The sequence below is a fragment of the Ambystoma mexicanum genome, chromosome 9 (assembly GCF_040938575.1).
Source record: "Ambystoma mexicanum isolate Mex_15411 chromosome 9, UKY_AmexF1_1, whole genome shotgun sequence".
Classification (NCBI taxonomy): Eukaryota; Metazoa; Chordata; class Amphibia; order Caudata; family Ambystomatidae; genus Ambystoma; species Ambystoma mexicanum.
In genome coordinates this window covers 557003539-557029859 of record NC_090931.1, presented here as the reverse complement: position 1 = coordinate 557029859, position 26321 = coordinate 557003539, and the positions used below count along the sequence as shown (strand labels likewise).

General features: G+C 43.2%; 1 protein-coding gene across 1 annotated transcript in view; it reads left to right on the top strand.

The window, feature by feature from the left end:
- Positions 1–26106, top strand: part of PPM1E (protein phosphatase, Mg2+/Mn2+ dependent 1E) — a 1271820-nt gene extending 1245714 nt beyond the window's left edge. Inside the window, exon 7 of the mRNA XM_069615159.1 lies at positions 821–26106. Coding sequence (XP_069471260.1) covers positions 821–1878 — 1058 coding nt within the window. The 3' untranslated portion in view covers positions 1879–26106. The remainder of the gene's footprint in view (positions 1–820) is intronic.
- Positions 26107–26321: the final 215 nt, after the last annotated feature.

Here is a 26321-nt window from a genome sequence, read left to right as displayed (position 1 = left end):
TTTTCAACGTCCCTCTTTTTTGTCACACCCACACCCCTTTTCCTAACGATTTCCCTCCTCCTGCTCAGTTTCTTCCCCAGATTAAGGTCTGGATGTTCTGGGCAAGAGCACAATACACCAACTTGTAGACAAGCCGTGGTGCTGTGAGACCGCCACTGGTTCAGTATAAAAGCTTTGTAACTTAAAATAATATAATTGTTTTCACATTTTTGGACATCTGTTGAAATATGGTTTGAATGTTGAGCAATTCTTGCATGTGTGGTTGGCTTCTGTGACCACTCTAGTTGTAAACAGAGTCCAACTGTAAGAGACTCCTTCTTTGGTTCCTGTGAAAGAGCTTTCACATTATCAATGTAGAATACATTGCCTTGTGGATTACTACTGTAACCTTGCTAGGCCTTGTCTTAAGTTCAACCTTGGTAATGAAGCTCATACATTGCAGGTGGAACTTCTGTACAGGGTGCTTGGGTAAAATTGCACTTATAGATTATCTATACTATGTACTTTAATGAGATGTCATTTGCAGCCTGTTCCCTTTTCTTATGGACGGTGAACCGTTCTTGGTTCCTGATTCAAGGACTTGGCAGTTGGCCTCGGATATAGTGGTTGAATTTATAGACATGCCAGAGGAACCATTACAAACATGACAGTTGCTTATTGACTTCTTGGGATAACATACTTCCGTTTCGTTGGACATACGTTGTTGAATGTATTTATCAATGTGTTGTGTTTATTGTTACATCAAATTAAAAATGTTTGACCACATCCCAGCATTATAAAAAAATGACGTTTCTGCTGTTGCTTGTTTTTGAATCCACAGGCGATGCAGAGCACAAGCCATACATCTGCGGAGAAGCTGACTCTACCTCCATAGTTCTGGATGGGTCTGAAGACTACCTCATTCTTGCGTGTGATGGCTTTTATGACACCATGAGCCCCGACGAGGCTGTGAAGGTCGTGTCTGACCACCTCAAAGAGAATAACGGGGATAGCAGTATGGTTGCACACAAGTTAGTGGCATCTGCCCGTGATGCCGGATCTAGTGACAATATCACAGTCATTGTGGTATTTCTCAGGGATCTGATTAGCATGGAAAATGTCAGTCAAGAGTCAAACTGGACGGAGAACTCTTTTGAAGGAGGTCAAGAGGACAATGGAGACGATAAGGAGAACCATGGAGACTGCAAAGCAACAAGGCCACTGCATCAGTGCTCTGCACCTGCCGATCTAGGCTACGACGCCCGGGAGAATTCTTTCACGGATAGAACTAGCCTAAATCTAGGGCCAGAAGTGAATCTCATTGAAGACAAAGGCTATTTAGATCTAATGCAAGCAGGAGCAAGCAATCCCAGGAGTGCCAAAAGTTTGCCATCCATCCAAGTGTTTTCTTCTGGTATACCAAAGAAAGTACATTTGGTTAACAAGATCTTAATGGAGCAGTCACCAGAAAGATCTTCAGTTTATGGACAGAAAGGTGTCAGGGGGATCCTTGAAAACACAAATCTGTGTCCTATTTATAGAAACAACTGTTCACCTTCATTCCATTGGGGCTTGCCAGATGAACAGATTGAAATGCTAAGGAAACGGGCTTCAAATTTCCCCCTTGTGCATTTGAATTATCCAAAGAGGCGGCGAGGGACTAAGGTCAAACCAAAGTTACAAGCACTTCTCCTTCCTCAAGGGCCCTCCCGTAAGGCAGGATGCATACTGGCAAGGTTTGTCCGGAGCGGTACAAAAAATAGGGCGTTGTTAAGAAGCAGTATGCCACAGAAGCAAACTAGTCCTAAAGGGTATTGTGAGAACACAGCAGTGGTCCCCCTTCTGAAACAAAGCAGCTGTATACCTTCCCCATGTTTCCATAGGAGCTGTAACATATAGAATCAATGTCTCTTGCGTCATTTACTGTAGTGCGTTAGCAAACTAGGTTAGATATTGCCAGACATAACAAAGGATCGCTGTGATTCTTGCTAGAAACAAGGTGGGCATTCTGTACATCACTATGTTTTGGTTTACTGAAAAGCTCAAAACTGTTTTATATGTATATAGGCAGGGGATGGTCATTCCTAGAAATCCCCGGGGTGGAGTCTATAAGGCATGAAAAAGGAAGAAAATAAAAGGTGCATTTGGCGGCCCAAAAACATTTTTGTAACAGTGGCGGATAGCCGACTAGGTTTATTTTCAGTGCTCTGTTAATATGTCTCAGCCAATCAGCCACCCAGTATTAGTGATCAGAGCATATTATTCAGGGAGGAGGCTTACAGTTACCAGACTGATAACGCGACACGTCCTAAAAACACCAGCACGCGGTGGGCAAGAGGGGGAGTGGTTGTATATTGCCTCCTACTCGAGTTGCAGCTTATGCTTACGTCTGATATCTGGTCCTTTAGCCAATGATAGAGAAATAGGATGTAGCCATTGCAGGAACTGTTTGGGAGGTGGATTTCTTTAAAAGCATTCATTCTCAAAACTTGGTAGGGTATTGTGTGCCAAACTTTCCACCGAGGCTGTTTTTCCTTGCTAAACCTCAGTTGCCATGTCCCGGGGGAAGGGGGTGACGTAAAAAAAAAAGAAAAACGTTCCATTCTAAGAGTAGGGACGTTCATGAAAATAGCTTTTCCCGGGGGGATGCCCAGGTCTCGTAGCTCCCACGTACTCGGCGCCCCTGATGTCTCTAGCCTTACATCAATGGGTAGTGAAATTACTTAAAATCACTCTCTAGAGCTGAGGCATTTCCTGTTTCGTTGAGCTCAGGTTGACTTTTTTCCCTTAGAAAAGGATCATTGCCCCATTTATTGCATGTGCATTAATTTATTTTCCTTGTCAAATAGTAGTATGCCTATTGATGGACCACATAGCTGGAAATAAATTGATCTTTCAATAAAGAGGGTCACAAAAAGGATAATATTCCTGGAGTAGGCATTGGACACTGACACAGCTTTGCACTAGGCTGACCCAACTAAACAGTTTTTGTTGTTATATGGCATTTTTATAGCACCTAATGCCATTGGTATGGCCTCAAAGCACTGTAGGTGGTACGCCCTTGGTGGACGGAAGTCTGAGGTAATGAGAATTGAAAGGAGGACTTTTAGAATGCACGTCTGCATTTTAGCCAGCACGAATGTAGGGAGGGGGTGGCTAAGTTCCTCCTAGCCACCGATGGAGATCTGGTTAGTGGATGGGTGCTGTGATAGACTGTCCGGAGGGTGAGTCAAGGACACTGATTATGTGACCAGCTGGACCAAATTTATTTTGTGGGACTCAGCTGCATTCTAACTAATTTACAGTGCAAGGAATACGTTATTTTCTTGATTTTTAACCATGAGAGACATGGTTTTCCAGTGACACATTTTAGTGTTAAGAGGAGGTGAATGCATTGTACAAAATCGCTTCAATTACTGATGGCCGAATTAAATGCTGATCTCGATTTTAAAAGTATTCTATGCATGGTTCCATCATTCTCAATAGGCACATTTCCATAGTATCATCTAAATAACAGTCTCTGCTCTCCTTCGAAATCTGCACCAGTGGCCACAGCTTCCTTCCTTCATCTGGGATATACACAGGCCAGAGCCATCTCAGTACAGGCTGCCCATCTTTGGGATTCCTTGCAGAAAATTCCAGCAACGCAAAACTTAATTTGTGAACGTTCAAAGTTGTAAAGACGTGTTTGGTTAGTGGTATTTGATGGCCTACATAGTGTGTTGCTAGAACTATTGTAGAACCAAGGAACCAAGTTTCCACTACCAGATTTAAAGTGCCCTTTCCAAATATAAAAACCAGCCTATGCGTTATCCTCTTTATGTAACAGCTACTATTTTCAATGGTGTCCAGTCAAAGTTTCGAATACATAGTTTCGAAATGCAATACTTTTGAAACAAAAGGATAGAAAAAAATTGTGAATGCTTTTTTTAATGTCTTTTTTGGGGGTTTCGTATAGGAAAAATTAGTGGTTTTCCCACAAAAAACAGGGGTTTGCGGGGCGACCACCCCCCCCCCCAAATCCAGCATTTGATTTTTTTTTCTTCGATCCTTTTGTTTTGAAAGTATTGCATTTCAAAACTATGTATTCGAAACTTTAACTATAAACCATTTTCAATAACAGCACACTGGTCTGTCTAGACAGCCTGTGCTCATTCCATTACCCAAGCGGTCAGCGAGGCAGACAGAGGCTCTTGGGAGGTTGCATACATTGTACAAAGGGAACCCCTGTATCCTCTCAAAGCCATTGCTTCAAACCCTTCTATGTTGTTTGACTTGCCTTTGCCACTCCCTTAAGGTCTAAGCTGCAAAGAGCAACACGTAATAACAGGTAAGAGCGCATGCAGGCCTTCTGAGCAGCCAACGTCACCCACCTCTCTCTCTTGTAAACCAGGTTTACAGAGTCAAAGGTGGACCCTATGTGGTATTTTGAGTACAACAACCATTTTGTTTTATGAACGTCTCAAAATGTTTTGTGGCTAAATTGATCAGTTCGACTTGCTACCCAAAGCTGATCCCATTTAGTAGCTTTAACCAAAAACATGGTCGCTTTTGCAAAATATAAATTCACTAAATGCAAGTGAGATGTTGCCGGTAATGTAGTCTGGGCTTAATCGCAATAGGAACATGATAGGTCAGGTGAAAAGGGATGATCTGCATGAATGAATTGCACGGTGTGCGCATTAAGCAACTAATCCTGCAGAAACCTAAGACCTTTTAGAGCCCATGCACAGAAGTTTGACGAAAAAGGAAACAGTGTCAACATGTCGTGATTAACCAGTTATTCACAACAGGGACTGCTACTATGGCCGCAAATTCATTTTACTAAAGTCCCCAAGAAATAGAAACATATTTTTCTACACATTGCCAGATTTGGGTGTTTTCAGTGTCTTATGTAAATGCAAAACCACCACAAATAATGTCCAAAATCGCTGATACTACCATTGAAGTGTGTTATAATATTAAGAACAACCTCAATACACACACATACATACACACACACACAGACATTTCAAACCGTTCCACCGCTTTGGAAGACTACAATGTTAAATGTCAGTAGGGTTTCAGCAGGGACATTATAAAATCACCAAAATGAAATATAGTGTTGATTGCTCATAGATTGGAATGGAGTCAGGATTCAATTAATGGCTTAGAAGCGAGTATTTTGCAGAAAACGATTATATTCATAGCAGTAAGAAAATATAAAAAAGAAGAAAATTACAAAACCCACAATCCCTTTATCATGTGACAACCAGCCACCAATCATCAAACGTCAAATCCCATAAATATCCTAAGTATTGGCAGTCCTTACTCTTTTCTTTTGCGACATTAGTTCATGCCTCCAAAGATCTCTGAGGTCAAAAGAAAAACAACGCCAACATAGTCCACTACCAGCGTGACCACCAAGATGGCCCTGGATATTCCTTAGTAACCCAATTGTCCTGAATCTGCTGGAAGACACAATGAAACTTCATGAGTGAGGGAAGCACGGGCGGGATAATACTCACTTCCGTGCCATTAATAGAATCCCGACTCTCTGTCACAAGCGAGGAACAATCTTACATTCTGTGGCATGGCACAGTGTCTTCCATGTATGCATGTTCAAAGCTGACTAACATGTTGCGGGCAACGGGCAGAAAAGGATTTTCATAAAGATGATCAAATGTCCATGCTTTATAATATCCTACATGCAGAAATATTTCAAGCCTATCCCCTGAACAAAAGGCTTTAAGAAGCCAAGGTTTCTCTGGCTAAAGGAGCCCCGAACAGTGAAATATCCCTCACATTGGCCAGGTGGGGGAGCTGGGTCTTGCTTCAAGCATGGATTGATGATATTGGCCAAAATGGTCAAGGGAAATAAATAAATATCTGATCTGCCATTTGGCAAAGGGCCCCAGTTGTAGCTTCATAAGAGTGGAGACATTGAACCACACGCAGCCGGGGCAAATCCAGAAACAACGGAAAAGAGATGACGCTGGACATGGATTTAGTCCTGTGGTTCGAATCTAACCTGACCTGACACCCTCAGTATAGGAACATCTCCCCAAAGAGATCCAAAACCCTGACATCCTCCTTTCTCCTGAAGAACACCAAACAGATTAGCATCACCAATTTGGCCGAAAATGCCTGCAAAGAAAGGTCAGAATTGGAGAGACAATCCCCGAAAATAGACTAATCAATGTTAATATCCCACAGACAAAAATAGCTGGAGGCGGGGGGGGGGGGGAAGCTGAGAGACCCGAATCTCCTTCAACAATCTTCAAAGCAATGGGTGCTCCCCCCTGGAAAACCTTCCCCCACAGCATGTCCAGCTAATAAAGCAGATCTGTAAGTATTGATGGTGTGATAGGAGAATGCAGAGAACAAGGTCAACAAAAACTGTACCATCTGAGTTACTCTGACATAATCTGGATCCACATTCCTTGCAATGCACCAGCAAACCCGTGCTTTCCAGGCTGAGTCCTAAGCCTTGCTTATTCTGGGCGCCAAGGAATGTAGCATGAGTGATGCAGTTGTGTCTGAAATACCTGGGGAGTCTATCGGTCCCCAACACTAGCCACGCTAACAGCTGCAAAGACCCCTCTAGCACCAATGGGCGTGGGTTCTGAAACGGGTCTGCTAACAGTAGTGGGAACCCAGAAGTGCTGGCGGGACAATGGCCATGTGCAGTGCCATGCAGATGGGCATGCAGGCGATCAAAGTGAAAGGAGGTAAAGCATAGTGCTTCCCCGCTCCAGATGGCTGATAGAATGCATCCACCACCCTGCCAAGTGGGTCTGGTCTCCAGCAGAAAAAGTGTGCCTGTGTGTTCAGATGTCAGGTGAACATGTCTGGCCTGACTGCCCCCAACAAACTATGAATCAAAAGAAGGAAAGGGAGGTGCAGCATCAAGTTTCTTGAATACGTCCAATGGCAGAAGCACCAGTTTGCCACCAGATTGAAAGACTGCAGAAGACATTCTACCTGCACCCGGATGCAATACTTAATGCAGAAATCCCAGGACGGATCCACCAAATCTGAAAGAGACCAAGACCAGGTCTCCCCTGGTTTGTTCATGTACAGGACCGCAGCTGCGTTGTCCATGAGGTGATGTACCATGCACTGTCAAAAAGGGTCTGCAAAGCACCCGTTTGCAAAAGAACCTGCACGCATCTCCAATATATATGCCAAGATGATTCCTGAAGAGACCATAGCCCTCCAGTCACAGTTGTGCCACACTTGGCACCCCACGCCATTTGACTTATGCTGTAGACTGGGTAGGTGGTGAAGATTGCCTTTCCATTCAAGGCATACAGATGCCTTGCCCCTCAGTTAAATTCTTCTTTTGCATCAGTGGAGAGTGGGATCCAAGCTGCGCTACCTAGGGCTGCTTGAAATGCTGGCATCTTCAGCCTCTGTAACGTGGTGAGCCTGGGAAATAGCCTGAATGGAGGACGAGAGAAGCCCTATTACGCCAAATGTCTGATCGGCACTACTGACAGTCATATAAAAGTTTCTATGTAGGACCCTCAGTCTTAAAGGTTTCTGGGAGGAAAACAGAGTAGCCGATGTGGAGTCTATCAGAAACCCCAAAAACAGCATCTTCGGAGAGGGAACCAGCCATGGTATTTGTAGGTTTATGACAAACCACAAGGACAGGAGGAGGTGCACAGTCAACCTGGTGTGGACCTGTGTGGTCTGAACGGCATTGGTCAAAAGTAGGATATTGCACGGATAAATAAACTGACATCTTGGCTCTGAGGAAGCTCTGCTACAGGTCTGAGTCACCTGGTGAAGCACCAGTGTGCTGAGGAGAGACCAAACGGACAGACACAAGACTGGTAACACTTTCCTTCCAACAGAAGCTGTGAAAATGGTCTGTGAGCCTTAAAGATGGGGACCTTGATGTAGGCATCCTCAACGTCCAATCTCATAAACCAATTTCTGGGCCTCAATATTTCCTTGAGTGTGGAAATTGTCTCCACCTTGAAGTACCAGTAGACTATAAACTGGTTAAATTATCTTAACTTTATTGTCGGCCTCAAATCTTTGACCTTTCTCTTTACTAAGAATATATTGCCGAGGAAGCCATGCAGGTAAAAAACTTCTTTTTCTATTGCTTGTTTCCCAAAAAGGCTCCACGCCTCCTGAATGTTCAAATGAAGCTCCCTTTTGAAAAAAGCCCACCCTCCCGAGATATCCCTGCCGGGGAAACTCTGCAAACTCCAGTAGGTGTAGTTTGCTTGTTTTCCAAGAGCCTTCAGTTCTCCAACTGGTTTTGCATAAAGAATTTCAACTGCCCACCCACTAGACTTCTAAAATATGAGGAAAAGGGATACCGATCCTGGGCAAATGCTACTCTGCAACCCAGGCTCTCTGGTGGAAGGAGGACTGCTTCGGTCTGTGGAGTTCAAACTATGTTTGCTTGGAGGTGGTGGGGCCTGAGACGTGAGCACCTCAGCCAGCCAACCTGCCCCTACTACGGATGAGCGCTGAAGAAACCTGTGGGGAAAAATATTTTTCAAGGATGCCTGGGCTTTCTCCATTGAAGTAAAGGTGTTAACACACTTGCCTAGCTCCTTCATGAAATCATCCCCAAATAAGAGAGCCCCACAATCCTCTGCCCCTTGGAATCCTCCATGTCCCCTAGCTTTGCGTTAAACCTAAGCAAGAGCCTTTCCTCCTCTCCTACATCCTAGAAGCATTTGCAGCCCCCCAAATCTATTATTTGGGCCAGTTTCTGATTTCTACTGGATCCAGCAGATCCCCTTCTTCCTTGACCTCCTCAGCCATAGCCAGGATTCTAACCAGGGGTCCCACAGTATTAAGTAATCTGTCCTAACAGGATTGCCATGCCTTGTCTATCACTTTGGGTATATGACTCCCATATCTGTAAAAAAGAAAAATGTTAGGTCAGTCACTGGATTAGAAGCCATATTATGTGGCATGGAAGGCCTGGGGCATTCAGGCTTCATTTAGTTTATGGCTGATTGATCCATCTTACGACTAGGGAATTCCCTTGTAGTCTGGGACCCTTTAACTGGAATTGTGATGTGTGATTACATTTGGGTGGAACATAGGATTTCCTACCGAATCCTGGAGCCCAGAAGCACCCTCACTTGGGTCTTGCAGATTTAAATTGCATATGCAGGGCCCTGAATGCTCCAATGAACCTGTTAATAAGGGTAGTGAGGGGTCTATGTCTGGGTCCTCTAGTAAAGGGTGCAGAGCAGAAATGCTAGCTCTCTTGCCCTGTGGCTGGACCTCCTCCAGGACAGCAGAACTAGTGATAGCTTGTAGCAATTCTACCATGGACGGTCCCAGTGCCAACCCTGCTCTGGGGACAACCACCACAGGGCGTCACCTGTTTTGGGTGTTTCCTCTTGAATGGGACCGTGGAACCACACCCTGACCCCACATTGCATTCCCCCGCCCCAGGAGTCTGGCTAGCACGGGACGGGGCATGCTGGGAATCCTGACAACCAGGGCCTGAGAAACAGAAGAATGTATAGTCTGGGACAAAGCAGAGAATTTCTGATTCAGGGCCCTGTCTACTGCTTGCAAGGGAGAGATATTAACAAATGATATAAACTGACCCTGCCACAGTACGTTCCCTATTGGGGCCTTCTCCACTCCCTCAACCTCTGACAAAATGTCCTCCAAAGAAACCACATTCATGAGATATGCTAAATCAATAGTATAGAGAAAAACGAAAAAGTCTGTGCTCAATCTGTACAGTACACTGTCGAGAATCAACACTTTTAATCTTTTGCTGATTGTGTGAGAAAGCACAAAGTGTTAGGGTCCTTTTCTCTAAGACCTGCTGTGATGCAAACATTTGCCACCGCTGTCGGCACACTTAATTCCTGAAAGGGGTGCTGCCTTCACTGAACCAGTCAAAATACTCACATCAGGAAAATAATGGAATAATGGAACCTCCCCCTGCCCCAACCTTAGGTAAAATGTGCAACAGGTATTTTTTTTTTCTTTCTGCTCCAAAGCGATAATAACATAGTTTGCAGCATAATAGGAAATCTCTGAGCCATAGCACAGAATTCCATAGCAGCTGAATACTGATTTGACTGAAATAATCACAAATATCTCAGACAAATTACATATTCATCTTACTGTCTAGGCACTACCGTTCTGGAAATTGTATGCAGATGTAAAATGATTAATTTAGGCATGAGGAGAGAGAGTTTCACTTTGATATGACTCATTTTAAATTAATTGAAAAACTAAACCCAGCTGTACTAGGGTGATCACTGAAACCCATCGTTCAGCATCTAAATTACAACAGCTTCTCCTTTGATCTCCTCCTACAATACCACTCTAGATCCACACATGTACCAAGATAACTCCATTTTACAACATTGGTCTACCCTTTTAGCGGGATAAGTATGTTCCCAGATGCGCTGTGGTACATTTCTCTGGTCCCGGTTATAAAAATAAAAAAGTGGTGATAAAAGTAATCTGATGAAAGGCATTATGGCCTACGAGTTTATCATTTTGATTATAGCCTCTAGAAAGACTACAGTGCATAGTCAACATTGTCACAGCTACAGTTCTCTAAAGACCCCCACTAAATAACTTTATTTTTATTGTCTTTTTTAGAACTCTGGCATGGGAAATTTCTTAGGAGGATTATAAAACATATTGTATCCTTTAAAACATTTTTTATGATCACAAGTATGGGATTGTATTGACTGCTAAATCAGACCAGTACAATCATTACCAATGAATGCTATGATTTACACTTCCTTACACCCGATTGGATGCTCCCAACGTCTCATGTTAAAATACAACCTTTTAGAGCAAATGATAAACAACTATGCAATGTGTCTGTTTCAAGCACAACAAATCATATGTGTAACAACTTCTATTTGCATGGAAACCATGAGAGTCAGTGGAGTGTAACACAAGAGTACACTTGTTACAGAAGAGACAATTGTGATTCATTATGAAGAATGAATGGGATGAAAAATGGGATAGCTGGAAGACTGACATTGAAGTTAAATTAAAGAATTAATCTGTGTAATGATTGTTGCTATATTACATCTTCAGTCCGGTACCAACAATCTAGAGGACTTCAAAACATACCATTTGAATGACTGACCGATGAGGAAGCTGGTATGTTCTACAGTGAAGCAAAACCTGGCTATTTGTCCTTTTAGTCACAAATATGTTCGGAATTGTGAAAAGTGCAATATCCCTGGGCAGCCCGTGGCATTGTGAAAAGGAAAAGAACAGGCCATAGGTGAGTAACTGGCTACAAGAATTCCATTATTGCCTATTCGGTTTATTCAGAAATGGCAACGGTGCGGCAGAGGTTCCATACTCATGCAGTCATTTCCCCAAGCCTGCATCAGAGCACCGCAACAATATATAGATGTCCATATAAAAAATAAATAAAATAGTTATTAAAATTAATGAATTATTGTCAGACCTGACCCAAACATATAGCTGTGCCATGAAGAACGTTGGGAATGATTAGTCAATCTTGATTACTAAACTACTTTGTTGTTTGTCATCTGGCTACTTTCGATTTGCAACAAGAAATCATCTCCGCAAAAGCAGTGGTCGAAGTGTACGAAAAGAAGCAGTGGAACTATGTTCCCTGCTGACCTGCTCCCCACAAACCCCATTGCCACAACCCCTCCCACCCACAATACACCCCCCAAACTCTTACACCTGCAGTTTAAGGGAAAGTTCAGTGCAGTGCACTGAAAGTGAAGGTTTCAACTTCTTCCTACACTTTTATCTTAAAACAAAACCATTCCAGAATGGTTTCTTTTTAAAATAAAAGTATAGGAGCTGTAAAAGGTAATTTTAAAAAGTAGAGGAACACCGCTCCCGACCGCTCCCGTTCACTTCGACCACTGTGCAAAAGTATCCCGGATTGAAAGGGCACTCTTTGTTTTAGGCACTTACTTATTGTTTAATAACCATCAATGTTAGAAGATGGAACAGAGGGACAGGAACATGAAGTGATTTGCCCAAGAGCGCCTTCATTGGTTAAGCAGAAATAGCGGGATTGGATCCCTCACCTCCTGGTTCAAAAAACATTTTAGCCTATAGATCCACTCTCCACCAATCCCAAGTCAAAATAGCATGCATTATAGAGGACCTTAATAGGTTTCCACAGGTTTCTTACCCTATAGATATCCAGAAATGCTATTTTCTTACAAATGCCAAGAAGCTGCTTAGTCCAAAATAGTAACCATAGAGATATATAGTCCTCTTTAATGTAGAATCTTAGTAAATCTTTAATTATTATTGAGAAACGGATTACGGTTCTGGAGCAGTATTGAAATATTCTACCAAATAAAAATAAAAAATACAGCAAAATTGTCCATAATGTGTAAGTAAAAAGAAAACCAAGTATGCGCATTGATCAATTTTCAATCGAGTTCCTGTTAAGGTAAGTAGGCTCTCCAATTTACATTCTTGCTACACTTACCAGTAGAGTAATATTTCTGTAGGTGTGCAGAGTATGGTTTGAATAGTGTATTTCACCGTAAAATAACAAGAATATTTCTTTTCATACTAATAATAAAATGCTTCACTAATTCCTTGGAATCAAGTGACGTTCGCGTTTTTCCACTTTGATTCATGTTTTTCTCCAATGGAAAATGTACATTTTAGTTGCACACTGTAAAATATACTTCCAAGATCATCATTTTTACTTGGAGTTTGTGATAGTTTCAATATGAAATCAGTAAGGGAGTTAGAAGGCCAGGCTGGAAAAACGTACTAGAAACGTAATTTCCGTTGCAAGTCCTTCCAAGTAAAATGTTAAGCCTTTTCATGGAGTCGGCCAGTTAGCTCAGGGGTTCGGCGCGTGCTGGATAGATCGGGGTGCAGTCTGCAGGTCATAGGTCCATATTTTACACGGCTAACTCAATCTTTCTTCTTCATGCGTTTGACAATAACAAGCATTATTTCAGCGTGAATAGGCAAGGAGCTTTATCAATAATCAATACTATTTCACAATGAGCAATGTATTAAATATACGACTCAAAGAACACATGGTTGTAACGCTGGTAATCAATTAACATATAAGATTTTGAAGTGGAGGTATTTTACTCCCTAGTTTTGAAAAGTGTTGTACAATGGTGGGTTTTTTGCGACTAAAAAAAGGATTTTCCATTACCAATTGGGGTAGTTGTTGGCAAATAAAAATATATTTTCACTCTCAGATACCATTTTATAATATATGCATAAAAGGTGTATTTTCACCTATAAGCTTCCCTTTAGGTCAGTAATACTATTAGTTCTCATTCCTGTGCCACTGGTAGCATTGTTCTAAACACATCTGTGGAGTTCTGTGAGTGGAAGCAGGGGTCGGTGTCCTGCGTGTCTCTTGTGCTATTTGTGTTAGGAGCGTATTGCTCCATGTTCTTTGGCCTTTTGTTGGGAGTATTTGTCCGTTTCAGGGAGTAAAAGCGACTGGAAGGCAATTTAGGGCTGCTAGTGGTGTTAATGTATACTTTTTCCATTCAGGGTTGATATTTCCTGATGAATGTTCTCATTTGGTGACCTGACTTCCTACTGCATGATCAGAAGACACTTGCAGTCTCATAGTGAAATGACCTGGCCAGAACGTTTCCCATGTTTCCCCTGGTTTTGTGTTGTGAAGGGGCCTTATCACCATTGAATGGGTTTATTTAAAGTTTGACGGCATTATTTTCTGCAGGGCTCCTATTCTGTCATAAAGTACATTTGGGACCTGAGCGTGGTCTTCCACTGCCAGATGATGTCTGCTGCCTTGCCCTCAATTATATGAGCAAAGCTGCTGGGGACGTCAGATGGGAGTGACGTGGCGGTCTGTTGCTAATAGTGCGCATGCTTGTCAAGATCGTGCTTGTGCTGCGCTTTTTACTTAGGGTATTAAAATAAAAGGGATGTTAAGACTTACTCAACTCCGAAAGGATTGTGAACTATTCAAGTTTTCAGTGCTTACATTTGCACCAAAGATTTTTCCATGAGTATGTAAGGTACGCGTCATACTCGTTGGGTGCAACCAACACATTCTTTGTGCTGTTTGCATGAGGTCATATCCCAAAAACCCAATACGTCACAGATTTCGACAATGGCTGCGTAGGCTGGGAGCAGTATCACAGGAGAGCTCGGTGACTGTGAATGGCACCCCAGTCACTGGCTGGAAGTGGCTGAACCCACTCACCACTCCCATACGTGAGTACAGCTATTAGGCCCCACTGCTTGACGCACATTCGAACGAGTATATTCAATTCTCGGGACGTGCATGATCTACAGGAGGTATTTTTCATTACGTTTTCCATAAAGACTATCCTTTGAATGCATTACAAAAGCACAGCTATCTCAAACCGAAGGTTTAATTGGTATTTAAGACTATTGTGTATTGCAACCCATTTAGACAATACATCACAACACCCTCTTAGAAGCAGCAGCATGGGAGTCCCCTGGGGGTCTCATAAAAGACAGAGCATTCCTTTGGCCAAGTATATTTCATCTATTCAAATAACATGAATGTAAAAATACTCGTGCCTGCCGGTGTAGGGTAATGTTCAGTCCTCAAGGACAAGCTATACATACATCAGTAGCCTCAAGAAATTAATTCCATGCCAGTGGGGTGCGCGGTGCCATGCCTGCTCCTTTTCTGACAGGCTTGGTTATTTGGCATGAAAAATGCCTACATAATGTCCACAAGAGTGCCATAATGCGGCTCTCCGGGTATGTATTTTATATGAGCAGAACAACGTATGTTCACTCTTAGGTCCATCTTGACACATTGGGGGTCATTAGGAGTATGGTGGTAGCCATGGAGCTATTAGCTCCATGGCTGCCTCCCATACCGTGACTGTGTCCGGTTTGGTGCAATGGGGACTTACCGGCCTAGTCCGACCCTGACGGGACCGGTAAATCCCCATTGCACCAACCATTCCCCATTCCCATTTGAGCACCCATAGTGCCCAATGGGAATGGGGAAGGCGCTATTTACGGGCCTGCTAATCGCAGGCCCATAATTAGCGGCCCGGTCCCCTAATGGTAGCCGTAAGGGACGTGTGGCCCGACCACACGTCCCTTGCGGTTCCTGTTAGCGGACCTCGGAATCGGGCGGTAGGGATTACCGGCACCCCTACCGCCCGACTCAGAATGACCCCCATAGTTAGGGTGGCCGGACTTTCTGAACCAAAAACAAGGACATAAAAGGCCAAGAACTGAAATATGTGCATGAGATACCAGAATGGCTAAGACAATTGACAGAACTTGTGATTTAAGTCTAAGATCTTTTTTTCAGCTAGATGTGGGTTCTCAGGAGCCATTTGGACAGTTTAAACTTTTTCAGGTCGACATGGTGCCTTCGTGGGCAGAGCCCTTGAGTGCACTAATGATGCTGCACTCTCGTGGTGGGAACTTTGCAGCTATATTGGGGCACCTGGTATAGATACATTTCATATCACTTCTATGCCTTCTGCTTCTTTGACTCACTTTCCATTGCTCCCTGAGTCCATGGAAAAGTCCCCTCCCTTCTGTATTGTACTGTCACTGCAATACAGTCTCCCCCACCTGTTTCCCTCTCTTTGCTTTCAGGGCCATCCAATCTGCCAAAAGTAATGCTGCCTCTGAATGACAAAAGACTGCACTCTCCCTTTATCCGAGAAGTGGTTGGCTAAGGCTCAGGCTTCAAAGGCTCAGTCTATTCTAAATAGCGTGACAATTGACTTGCCCGTATTAGATTATGTGGCATGAAACAGTGGGACTGTTCCCCCACCACTAGAATGTCTCGTGGACCCTATACATGGTACTACATTTCAATATAAGAAACACTGAAGAAGGCTGCCTCGCTGTTACAGCTCACAGCCGAAACCTTGTTGATATCGTCTCAGTATAGCAAGGTCATTCTATGAGTTTATCTTTTTTTAAACAATATGTGGTCCTTTTTGATCGGAGACAAGTACAGGCAAATTAATTGGGCAAGGAAAATAGGTTAGGCTATAAGAATAGAGTACTTCTTACAAACATATAAAGTGTGTTTTTCAATTAAGATAAGTGCTTTTGCATGTATTCTTTTAAGGGTGGCGCTGAGCACTTGATGTCACCTAGTGGTTGCATCAATCTTATGATAAAGGGGAAAGCTTGTGCAATCGCCCTTTTTTAGTGTGTCATCCTTTGTACTGCAAACCCAGGCTATAAGCGTCCCGAGTGGTTTTGCTACCTCTCAAACAGGAGATCGGGGTGCGTCTGAGTTCATTGGCATCTCCACACTGCCAGATGGGAAATGAGAAGCCCAGAACGTGGGTTGTCATTACTGTGAAAAAGGTTCCTCCACCTATTAATTTACAGGCAAAAGGACCCAAACTACGCTCTGCTGTGAATAACAGCCACCAATCAGGCACACCAATCAGGCACACCAATCAGGCACACCACAAACAGAGGTTGCTTGTCTTTATTCTCTGACACAAACATAATAATAGTACAGCAACATATGTACAAGTAATTATGGATCCAATTCATTGCGGTTTGTCATCATGAGGAGTAAGAGGCCACCCAACCTTGGTATCAACTCACCTTTATATGCTCATCGGTTGGAAATAAGTTACTGATCCTGAGAAACCCACTGGTGGAAAGTCACAGCCCCGCCTACATCCTGCAACACACTGACTAGAGTGCCAGGTCTCGGTGTGCAAGGTAGCATCTAATCCACACAATGAGGAAACAGGGAGGCAGGAACATATTTCCCAAGAACTAGACTCCTAACCCACGAGGTCCAACCTAGTCCTGGGTGACCATCCGTGCTCTGGATCAAATAAATAATCCCCTACTGGCCAGGGAAGGGCATTAGAGAGGTCCATACAGCTCTCGCCATCTGCTGCATGTGGGGCAACACTCTTGGATAGAAACCTGAGGACACCTGTGAAGGCATTCCCTAAACACAGTGACCCGTGGCCTCTATACCCATCAGCACTTGCTTCAACCACATTCTACAGTCAGGCATGTACGTTTAGTGCCACATGGATCACCTTGGGTGCAGGATGTACCAAGTTCTCCCACCTATACCACCCTTCAGGCCGCAAGCAGGATGAGTTTTGTCTGCATAGGCTTCTAACAAACATCTCGTCTATTTTCTCTGCACAGTGATGTCTACCCCATTTCTTGGGGCCTCAGCCTTGCCTAAATTAAGGAGTTTCTCCCACTCTGAGGACCTTGTTCACTATACATCAGCCCACATAATGTCAGTTTTCCTGACATTGTGATTAGATTCTCCCCACCCACCAAGAGAGAATCTAAGGAGATCCTAACTGGGATTCCAATCTGTCATGTACTCTTTACCTCAGCACTCACCTGAAATCGGTCACGTTGCACCTCTCCTATTCATGTCCTTTTCCAAGCCTTCTCCGGAGAGTTCAGGGCTGACATTCGGTCCACCCTTGTGCTCAACTTAACAATGCCTTCTTTTCTACCTCACACTGTCTCTGGTGTGGAACAGGTCCATGGGAAAACATCTCCCTGAAAAACGTTTTTGGTAATAAGGTCAATTTAACATTGTCATTTTGTCAACTTTTTTTTTCTTTTAACTTTTAGGTCATGCCCCATAACGGTCTTCCAGCTCTTATCCGTTTTCTTCACTGGTGTTTATTTTTTCATTTCTTAACCCTTTAATTCCACTCTGTGCGTGCCTTTTATTAACTTGGTGACACGCGTCTCACGTGTCACCACCCACGTTGACACAACTACATGTTTTCAAGTAACAGGTAACTGAAGGCGAGTCATCTTTCCAGCCTGTGCCCTCACTGTAGAACAGCGTACCCTCTGGATTATGCAAATGATTTGCGAGCGACAGTATGCTATGTTAGTGGGGCGTTCTAGCATGTTCTAGGTTGCCTGGGAACTCCAACGGAACACTCAGTTGGTGGTTGCCTTGCATACAGTTGATTCATGGAATAAGGTGCGAGAAACAGTCTCTTTTTTGTTAAAGTATTGTTAAACGAAACAAAAATGTGCAATCAAATATTACTACTTTTTTATTTTATTTTATACTTAATTAATCCTCAAGGTTTGTACAAGAATTTTCGTTTTACTTTTCTGTCCTTTTATCTACTTTTCTTTGTCTGCCGTAGCCAAGATTAAGTTAATTGTTTTCGCTGTGCCCGTCACCCACGCTGTCTTTTGGCCTGCGATTAGTCTTGACCACCAGACATCTTCGTCAAAAATGTAGGCTGAGGCTAAAATAGGCTTCAAGTAGGGTTGCCTGATGTTTTCCACTCCTGGGCATGATAGGAGGAGGTGCCTCGTTGTTTCGACCTCATTAGGATTTTTGCAGAATCTGCATTTGTTTGAGCTCGCCAGGCCACGGATGGCCAAGATTTCGTTGGTATGAAGAAGGTTTAGGCGCGCTCTTAAAAAGGTGTTTAAACTCCGTTTCCGGTTTGGATATTTGCCCACGGACGTTTGTGGCACGTGGAGTTTCTGGGTCACATGCGGAAGGTGCGAGGTCAGTTTGTAGGTTCCTGCTTGCTTGCACGTTTTGATTACTACTTTCCTTTCACTAAGCCCAGCGAGTATCTTTTAACAACCATTTCTTTAATACACGAGTAGGAAAAGAAATGAAAGCAGCTTTTCTCTTCTCCATGGCAGACGGTATTCCTAGATGCAGGGACCCGAAATGCCCTCCTAGTTCACTAGGGTACCCACTGACGGAGTAGGGTGTCAAGAGCCTGTTTGCACCCAAACTGAGGTCAATAGACGGGGTAGTAGCTACATTCCAGAAGAATTACCATGCAGGGGGGAAAGTCTCCAATCCACAGAGACCGCAGACTGCAAGTAGGTTCTTAATATGCTTCAAAAAGAGTAAGGCACATTAACTGAAAAACGTCATGGTGCATTTTTTACAATATGAAAAGACTTGTTTTGCTCAACACGAGGACCCTGTTAATGCAAAGACGAAATGCTTGATAGGCCTGTTAAATGGTTTTGCAAAATCTTAGGCAAAAAAGATATCAATTACAGGTAGCACCAAGTAGTACGTAGTAATGGTCCACTGCCCGAGTTTTTAACTGTGGCACAGGTGGTAACGACCCTGGTAAATCACGCTACCTAAGGCGCGTTGTTACGATTAACAATGCCAGGCAACATCCAGTTTTGCTAATGTTTGAATTTTTTTTTTTACTGAAGAAAAACTTGCACTGAAATAAAACTACAGACAAGATGGCTGCCAGGGAAATGGCAGGAGCTCCCAGAGGAGTTCCTTTCCCATTTCCATAGCTGGCCCAAGAAACCATGCACTGCTGAGAATATGGAGTCAGCAGAACAGAAGATGGCACTTGTGGGTCAGAAGAGGAAGCAGGCAAGTAAAGAGAGGTACAATGGGAAGGCAGAGGCGGGAGCAAGACAAAGCAGCCAATAAGCTGCTCAGGATATAGGGTTGTTCAGTTAGGCACCTATGTGAGCTAATACAGGGTTAAATGTCCTTTCACTATCCATAAGGGATACTTAGGTGAGTGATCAAGCACTGGATACGCTTTGAAGATGGCTTTTCAGTTTAAGATGTGTGACAAAGATCCCCGCCTTGCTGTAAGGGCAAGGAATGGGGTGACCATGGGGGCCGAGTATCGCCTTCTGCTAAGTGATGCAGGACCCTGGGGGCGATGAGAGGAGGATTCTGTGGTCTACCCCACTATTCCCTGATCACATGGCAGGAAATTGTAGCGGTTAGTTAGGAATCCCTTAAAAGGGCAGAGCATGTAACTGGGCGCCACCAACAAGTATTGAGCAGTATGGAGACATCAAACACTCTGTGGTTGGGCAACATGTCTTGTGGAAGAATGACTCGAGCAAACCTGGCTAAGGGAAACCTGTATGTGAGAACAAGGAATGGTGGACGAGACAGGAGCCGCCTGATCCACAGCGTGGACGTACGCACAAGGATGCCAAGATGGTACCGGCCCGACATATCGTCTCCACCCACTGATCCACAAAGGAGGCATTGTGGTCAGTGTGCCAGCTGGCAATTCAGACAAACCAGTCACATTTGCTAAGAAAAATAATCACACACCTGCAAGTGTTGAGACAGTGGAGATATGGGCAGACAGGAAAAGTATGGCCGTTGACAGAGGCGTGTGAGTGTCCAGGATGAGTGGGGACCAGGAGAAGGAGCATTCTGGAAGTGATCATGACACATTGGAGTTGGCTGGTGTGAACATGGCTGACGGAAAAGATTTGAACTGGAGAAAGGGGAAAGGATGTTAAGGTGTCAAGTAGAGGAGGAGGCAGAGAGAGAGAGGAATGGAGAGGAGGTTGGGATATTAGGCGAGGAAGCAAATAAGGAGACTTTGGTGAGGTGAGGCACCCAAAGAAAGTGGTGAGTTATCAGAACGGACAGGTAATGAGACATCAGGAGGAGCTTGTGAGAGACCAAAAGAAGGAAGTGAGATGTCAGGAAGTGGTGATGAGACAAACTGAGGAGGTGGCAAGAGATAAAGAGGAAGTAGAAGTTGGAATATATCGTAGGATGTGGTACTAGAACAGAAGGATGAGGTGGTTGAGATACAGGAGAAAGTGGAAGATTAGATCAAAGAAGAAAGGACCCCGGGTTCATTACACACCTTATGGTCCACAGTGGAAGAAGGGTGGATCAACAATCACATATGTAGAGAGGTAACGAGAGGGTAATGGAAGCTAAGAGTGAGGCTCGTCCCAGCAGCAGAGACAGGGCAATGGAGGAGGGCACCCAAGAAACGAGATCAATGCAGAGCTGCAAAGAGGCTAGTGAGCGAGGGTGGATATGAATCACGGAGAGACTCCCTAGACAACACCTAGAAAAACTGCACCCCATGCCGTGGTGTGCCCCAGTCTGATCCAAGGAATCATCCAAAGCAGGATGGAGGCACAGTGTCATTCCTGGAACATGATCCTACTGAGAATTTGTTGAAAAACTAGAGGACCTCGGAAAACAGGCAAATATTTCAAGGCACATTTAAACTTCCCACATTGTGAGTGACAGAAATCTCCCAAGGATTGCTGGGAGGGAGTCCAGATTGCCAGACTGCCGAAACCCTAGCAACTTTCTTTTGGTCTTTCTTGTTTTGGGATTGAATGAGAAGCCATCCTGCTATGTTGTTGCCCTTTGTTATGATTGTTAGGATGAAAGACTGGGAAAGCATCCATCGTCCCCTTTATTTTCAGGGCCCAAGAAACAACCCCATCAGGCTGTCACATGTGACCTATCCGGCAGACCTGGGAAAGTGCCTAAGCACTCCATGGAAGAGAGGAGGGATGTTAATAGAGTTTGTATTACTATTTACTTCCATCATACATATAGTGTTCATCCTTAGACAAACACACACATGTAAGAGTTCTTCTCTGTGTTTCATGGTGCCTGCTCAGCTTGGTGGCGCATGGTTCTCTAGTCTGGCCTAGTAGGCCCTTACACCTCCACAGAGGGCATAGTCGTGCTCTGCATCCATTTTCCATCCTCTTCAAGGCATGTTGACGAACCAGAGGTGGTTATCATTCGCCCACTTTAAAATTGCCTATTTAGCTACAGTGGGTTGCTAGTCAGTCATTGCAGTGGACCAAAATCAAAGTGATTGCTTGGAATTAAGGAGTGCTTTGACAGAACGCCTTAAATAGTAAATTACATTTTCGTGCCACACTATTTCATTTTTTGAAAAGGTATCATCCAAGGTAGAATATCAAGGTCTGGAATCAAATGAAGAAATGTTCTTGTCCTGTGTCAGCAATAAACAAATAGTGCCAGAGAAAGGATTTTGTTGTGGAGCACTTTGTTTTAACAAGCCGAGTTTGTAAGCAATTACTACTTCTCTCTGATTTAACGTATGTGCAAGGACATTGGATGGTGTGATAATGATCACGTGCCATGTTAGTGGGAATCAATTCTTGAATCCTAGTAACTCAGTGCCTTATCCACCAGCTCACACCGCCTCCCCGGGGAGGCAGAGACTATTATACCTGTGCTGCTGTTCAAGAGGTGTCGTTACAAGAACTGTTCTGTAAGTAGCAATAATAGGGACGCAAACTAGGGTCTAATGTATATGCATGTTATTTACCTGCGAGCCTTTAACTGTACATGTTCACAACTTAGAAGCTCCAAATTAGTTGAAGGAGCCCACCTACACTAGTGTATATTGCTCAATTGTGCCTACAATCTTGCGTTCAATCCAAGCGTGGCTGGCTCAATGTGCTTACACACCAATGAAAGCAACGCTCTATTGTTTGCCAAAAAAAGGGACCTATTGGTCTTATTGTAATTTAGCAGAGGGCCCCTGTGATGCGTTTGACAAGCTCAAAAAGTATTCATAATATACATCTTGAAATATTTTCTTTTCAAAGATGCATTCTCAGCAAATGTTAGCAATGTGCCCATGTTGCTCTGTAGACCAGAAGATATCGCCAATTTCTGATGCATTCTTTTTAAGGATGTTCTGTGTGAGACCACTACGCATTCGACGGTCATACCAAGAAGACACATTCTGCCTGAAACGTGTATGTCCCCGGTCTTCTTAGAATGCGATGACTCAATTGTTTGTCATCAGTTTATCACTGAGTTTACTATGCAGAGGATACACAACCTGTTCTATGATCAGCTGAAATCTAGCCCCTGCCACTAGGGCCACACTCTGTTGCAGAAATGTAGCATATCAACTATCAGGATCATGAAGAAGAAAGAAAATTAAGATAAGATTGCATCTTAGAAATAAGGAAAAAGTAACACCTGTAAAGAAGGTCTCCTGCACAGGCGTTCTCTCCAGATTGAAATGCTATTCGAATCCTTACACAAAGTCTCTATGTGACCGCAAGGAAAGATTTTACAGTTTAATAACCTTGCGCATATTCCCTGCTGGATAATATAGGAATCACTGTTACCTTCCTGAAAACATGATTTCCTTTCACACATTTTAATAAAAAATGCTCCTTGAAAATGAACACACTTTATGCCAAATGTATTGTCACTAATAAAGTTGCCCCATTTGCAAGGAAGACCACCTGCACATAATTGCAGTGCTCTTAGTTACCTCTGTGTTGGCGTGTGTATTAAGAATTCGCAGTGCGGACTAGACAATACAGCAGTTGCATCATAGCATAACATACATCCCTGCTGATACCACAAAAAAGAAGAAGAGGAGAAAGGACTAGCTGCAAAGAAAGCAAGCATTTGTGGGGGGTCATGAGGGGTATATGTTGAAGCAGCGGTTAGCCATTTTTCTGGATAGTGGGCAGTCATCCAGCTAGGACTATTCATTTTGTCTCTCCTCTTCCTCAGTCTGAAATCTGTATAGGGGATTGGTTCTCCTAAAATTGGCATCAATCATGTAGAATACAATATTAATCTAATAAAATACTTATAATTGACAAAAGGGCTCTACATTTTAAACATTTGTAGAAACGAAGGTAGTATGACAATAGCAGGATGAAGTGTTGATTGACCTCATTGTTTAATGCGTAGCCACCTTTTAAAAGACATTAGGCCTCATAAGTCTGGTGGTCCAGAAATAACGGTGCTGCTAGCAACGTACCAGCACCCTTTCCGGACCGCCACACTATGAGAATGCCTGCTGGGACCACTGCTTCCTGCAGGCATGATTTTCACAGAAGCACTGTCACCGTTGGCACCAGTGCCAGTGATTCCGTCTCCCCATTCCCATGGAGACCCTATGGGACTCCACGGGAATGGGAACTTCCAGTTCCCGCCACCTGTCATCCCGTGCCGCCGGGACTTGTAATATCTTAGTGGCACCGGGATATCAGGTGGCAGAATCGGTATTACGGGGTCGTTGGAAACCCGCCGGTAGCACCGGCGGGTTACCGCCAACCTCGTAATAAGGCTCTCTGATACTAAACAATAAAAGGCATTTAATCTTGTACATTCTCTTAGCCGCATAGATTCAACAAAAGCGTTACTCTTCAGTCAATGGCCCTTACGTAGGTCAAGAAAAAAAACAGTCAATGGTCATCAGTTTTCTTCACAGAGCAGAATGGATATGAAAAGCAGTAATTCAATATTACCCCCAACCCCACATCACTCCAGTGGCAGGACTCGAAGGGCATGATTCAGTCTGTTCCATGAAGTAACTAAGCATTTTATCTCCAGTACTATCCACGATTCCCTCTTTCTGTATATTATCTATATACGCACATTCTTCTGTGCTCAGCAAACGGATATTGTAAACATAGTAGGTGTCCATTTCATTGTACAATGCAGATTTTTTGCTAGATAGACAACATATGTAGGCTAATTCAACATAAGACGCCAATATAATATAGTTGTGTTTACTGGTCTGATATATACTGCACTGGAATCTAGACACTAGATGAGAAAGCAGTGCTTTGTGAAATGCAATGTCTTTTTTCCTTAAACTGGTAATAGGAAGTAGTTCTCTTCAGTTCAAAATCCTGTGCCCTTATTTGCTGCTTGCTGACATAAGCAATAAGCACCCTGATAATTACTGGTATCTAAATGTCTCTGTATCTTGTACTTTATGATGGTATAAATGGTGACACTGTAAAAAATGTAAAACCAATCTAAAAGTATCTATATATTGTATCGACTGTATTTATCAGCTGGACTTTTGTCTGTGGTTTGTGTATTTTTATTCATTGTGTTTCTAGTAGTATTGGTGAATGTGTACAGTTACCATACCTTTAAGCAAAAGCTAACGTATCCCTTTCCAAGACGTTCAAATCTGCATCCGGTTAGGATCACTGGACTACAAGCCTGGTTAAAAAGAAAAGAGGGTGAAGAGTGGGATTTAGGAAAGATTTTCGAAGGGTAGGCGTCGGGCCGCTCAACGGATGCTGCTCAAAGATCACTCATTTAAAATATTCACTGTGAGCTCGAAAGCGGTAAAAACCTTCTTGCCTACACTTTTTCATTGTGACATGGAGTTGAGATTGAAGTCTAACCATTCGGACTCACCCTTACCTCATGAGCTGTCGTCCCATTTCGGTTTGCACTACAATGTTAGAAGCACATATATAATGTATGTAAATATTTGTCCGTTGCTTACAAGTGCCATAGATTGTCCTTGCGGGGTCAAAGTTATTATTCTCCAAAAAAACAATTTTGTGCAACATTGTTTCTGTAGGCAGCAAATAACTGTGCTGGTCAAGGACAACGCCGAATTAAGAATTGTGTAGCTCTTGTTCCACATTTAGAGTAGTTCACTTGTCTGCGTGGTAGCCACAGCAAATAATGTTTAATTTGTAGGACACTGGCTGGTGAAAAATGTCCGAAGTAGTACAATAAACGTTCTGCTTTTACAGATGCAACTGCTGCCTGTATGAATGCTGGGAGCAAACCTAGAACAGTTGTACTACTCTCACTGGGCAGAGTCCTGCTGTAGCTTTGTGAGAAATAGATATATACGGCTGGTGGAATTGGAAAGGATATTCACTATTTGAATATACGTTAGAAATTCATTACACAGTTAGCAAATGGGATACCGCAGTTTTGCATATGCTCAGGTATGTGTTGTATATCACAATTTCATTTGGAAATGGCAAACACCTTTTTTTTTACCATGACAGTGTGTACATGGCCAAGGAACAATTCCACCTAACTTGTTTGGAGGGGGATAATTTCCTGTCAGAAGCTTTACAAACCTTCCCAGAAAGGGATCAGTTCTGGGCCCAAGAACGGGGCAAGCATTTTGCCCCAAATCAAATACTTGCCCAGACAAAAAGGATTATTCAAAGTATTTTGGAGACGTTCTTGTTGTCATATGTGTGCGCCTAGTTCATTTTCATTTACATCTTTTCCTATGCGAATTTTAGAAATGTGTACAGGCCATAATTAAACGAAATGAGGCTATACACTGAGTTGCATTGTATATGTTCTTATCTAATGTTGTGTTCTGAATTTGAGCATCTTCTGTTCAAAAGCCACAGAATTGTTTATGAATGAATACATTTGTGCTGTTTTTAACTCAACATTGGGTGCTTGTGGTATTCTCCTCTCATCGCGAAGCAGATGTGACCTCTCCTGTTTGCAAAAGGCATTGTAGCTGACTTGTGGCTTCAAGCCTGGTGAATCATGTATTAAAAAGGCCATCCATTTTGAGGGCAAGAGGGTTGTTCATTTTGAGAAAGCGAGTATGTTGCAGTTGTATCAGTATCTTAATAAAAATACAGACATTTTAAAATCTATTTCAAGAGTCTTTTTTATTCAGAGTCCTGTTAGCTCTGGAAAGATCTTTCTTTACATTAAGACAGGAAAACTCCTATGGGGTTGTTCAGTTATCGTGCCCTATCTATAGAAATGTGCCTTCCGTTGGTCCAAACAATCACCACAAATTCTATCCCAAGTCACAGTACACTAATCAGCAAGCCAGTTTTTTTCAGCAAACATGCAAGATGACTTG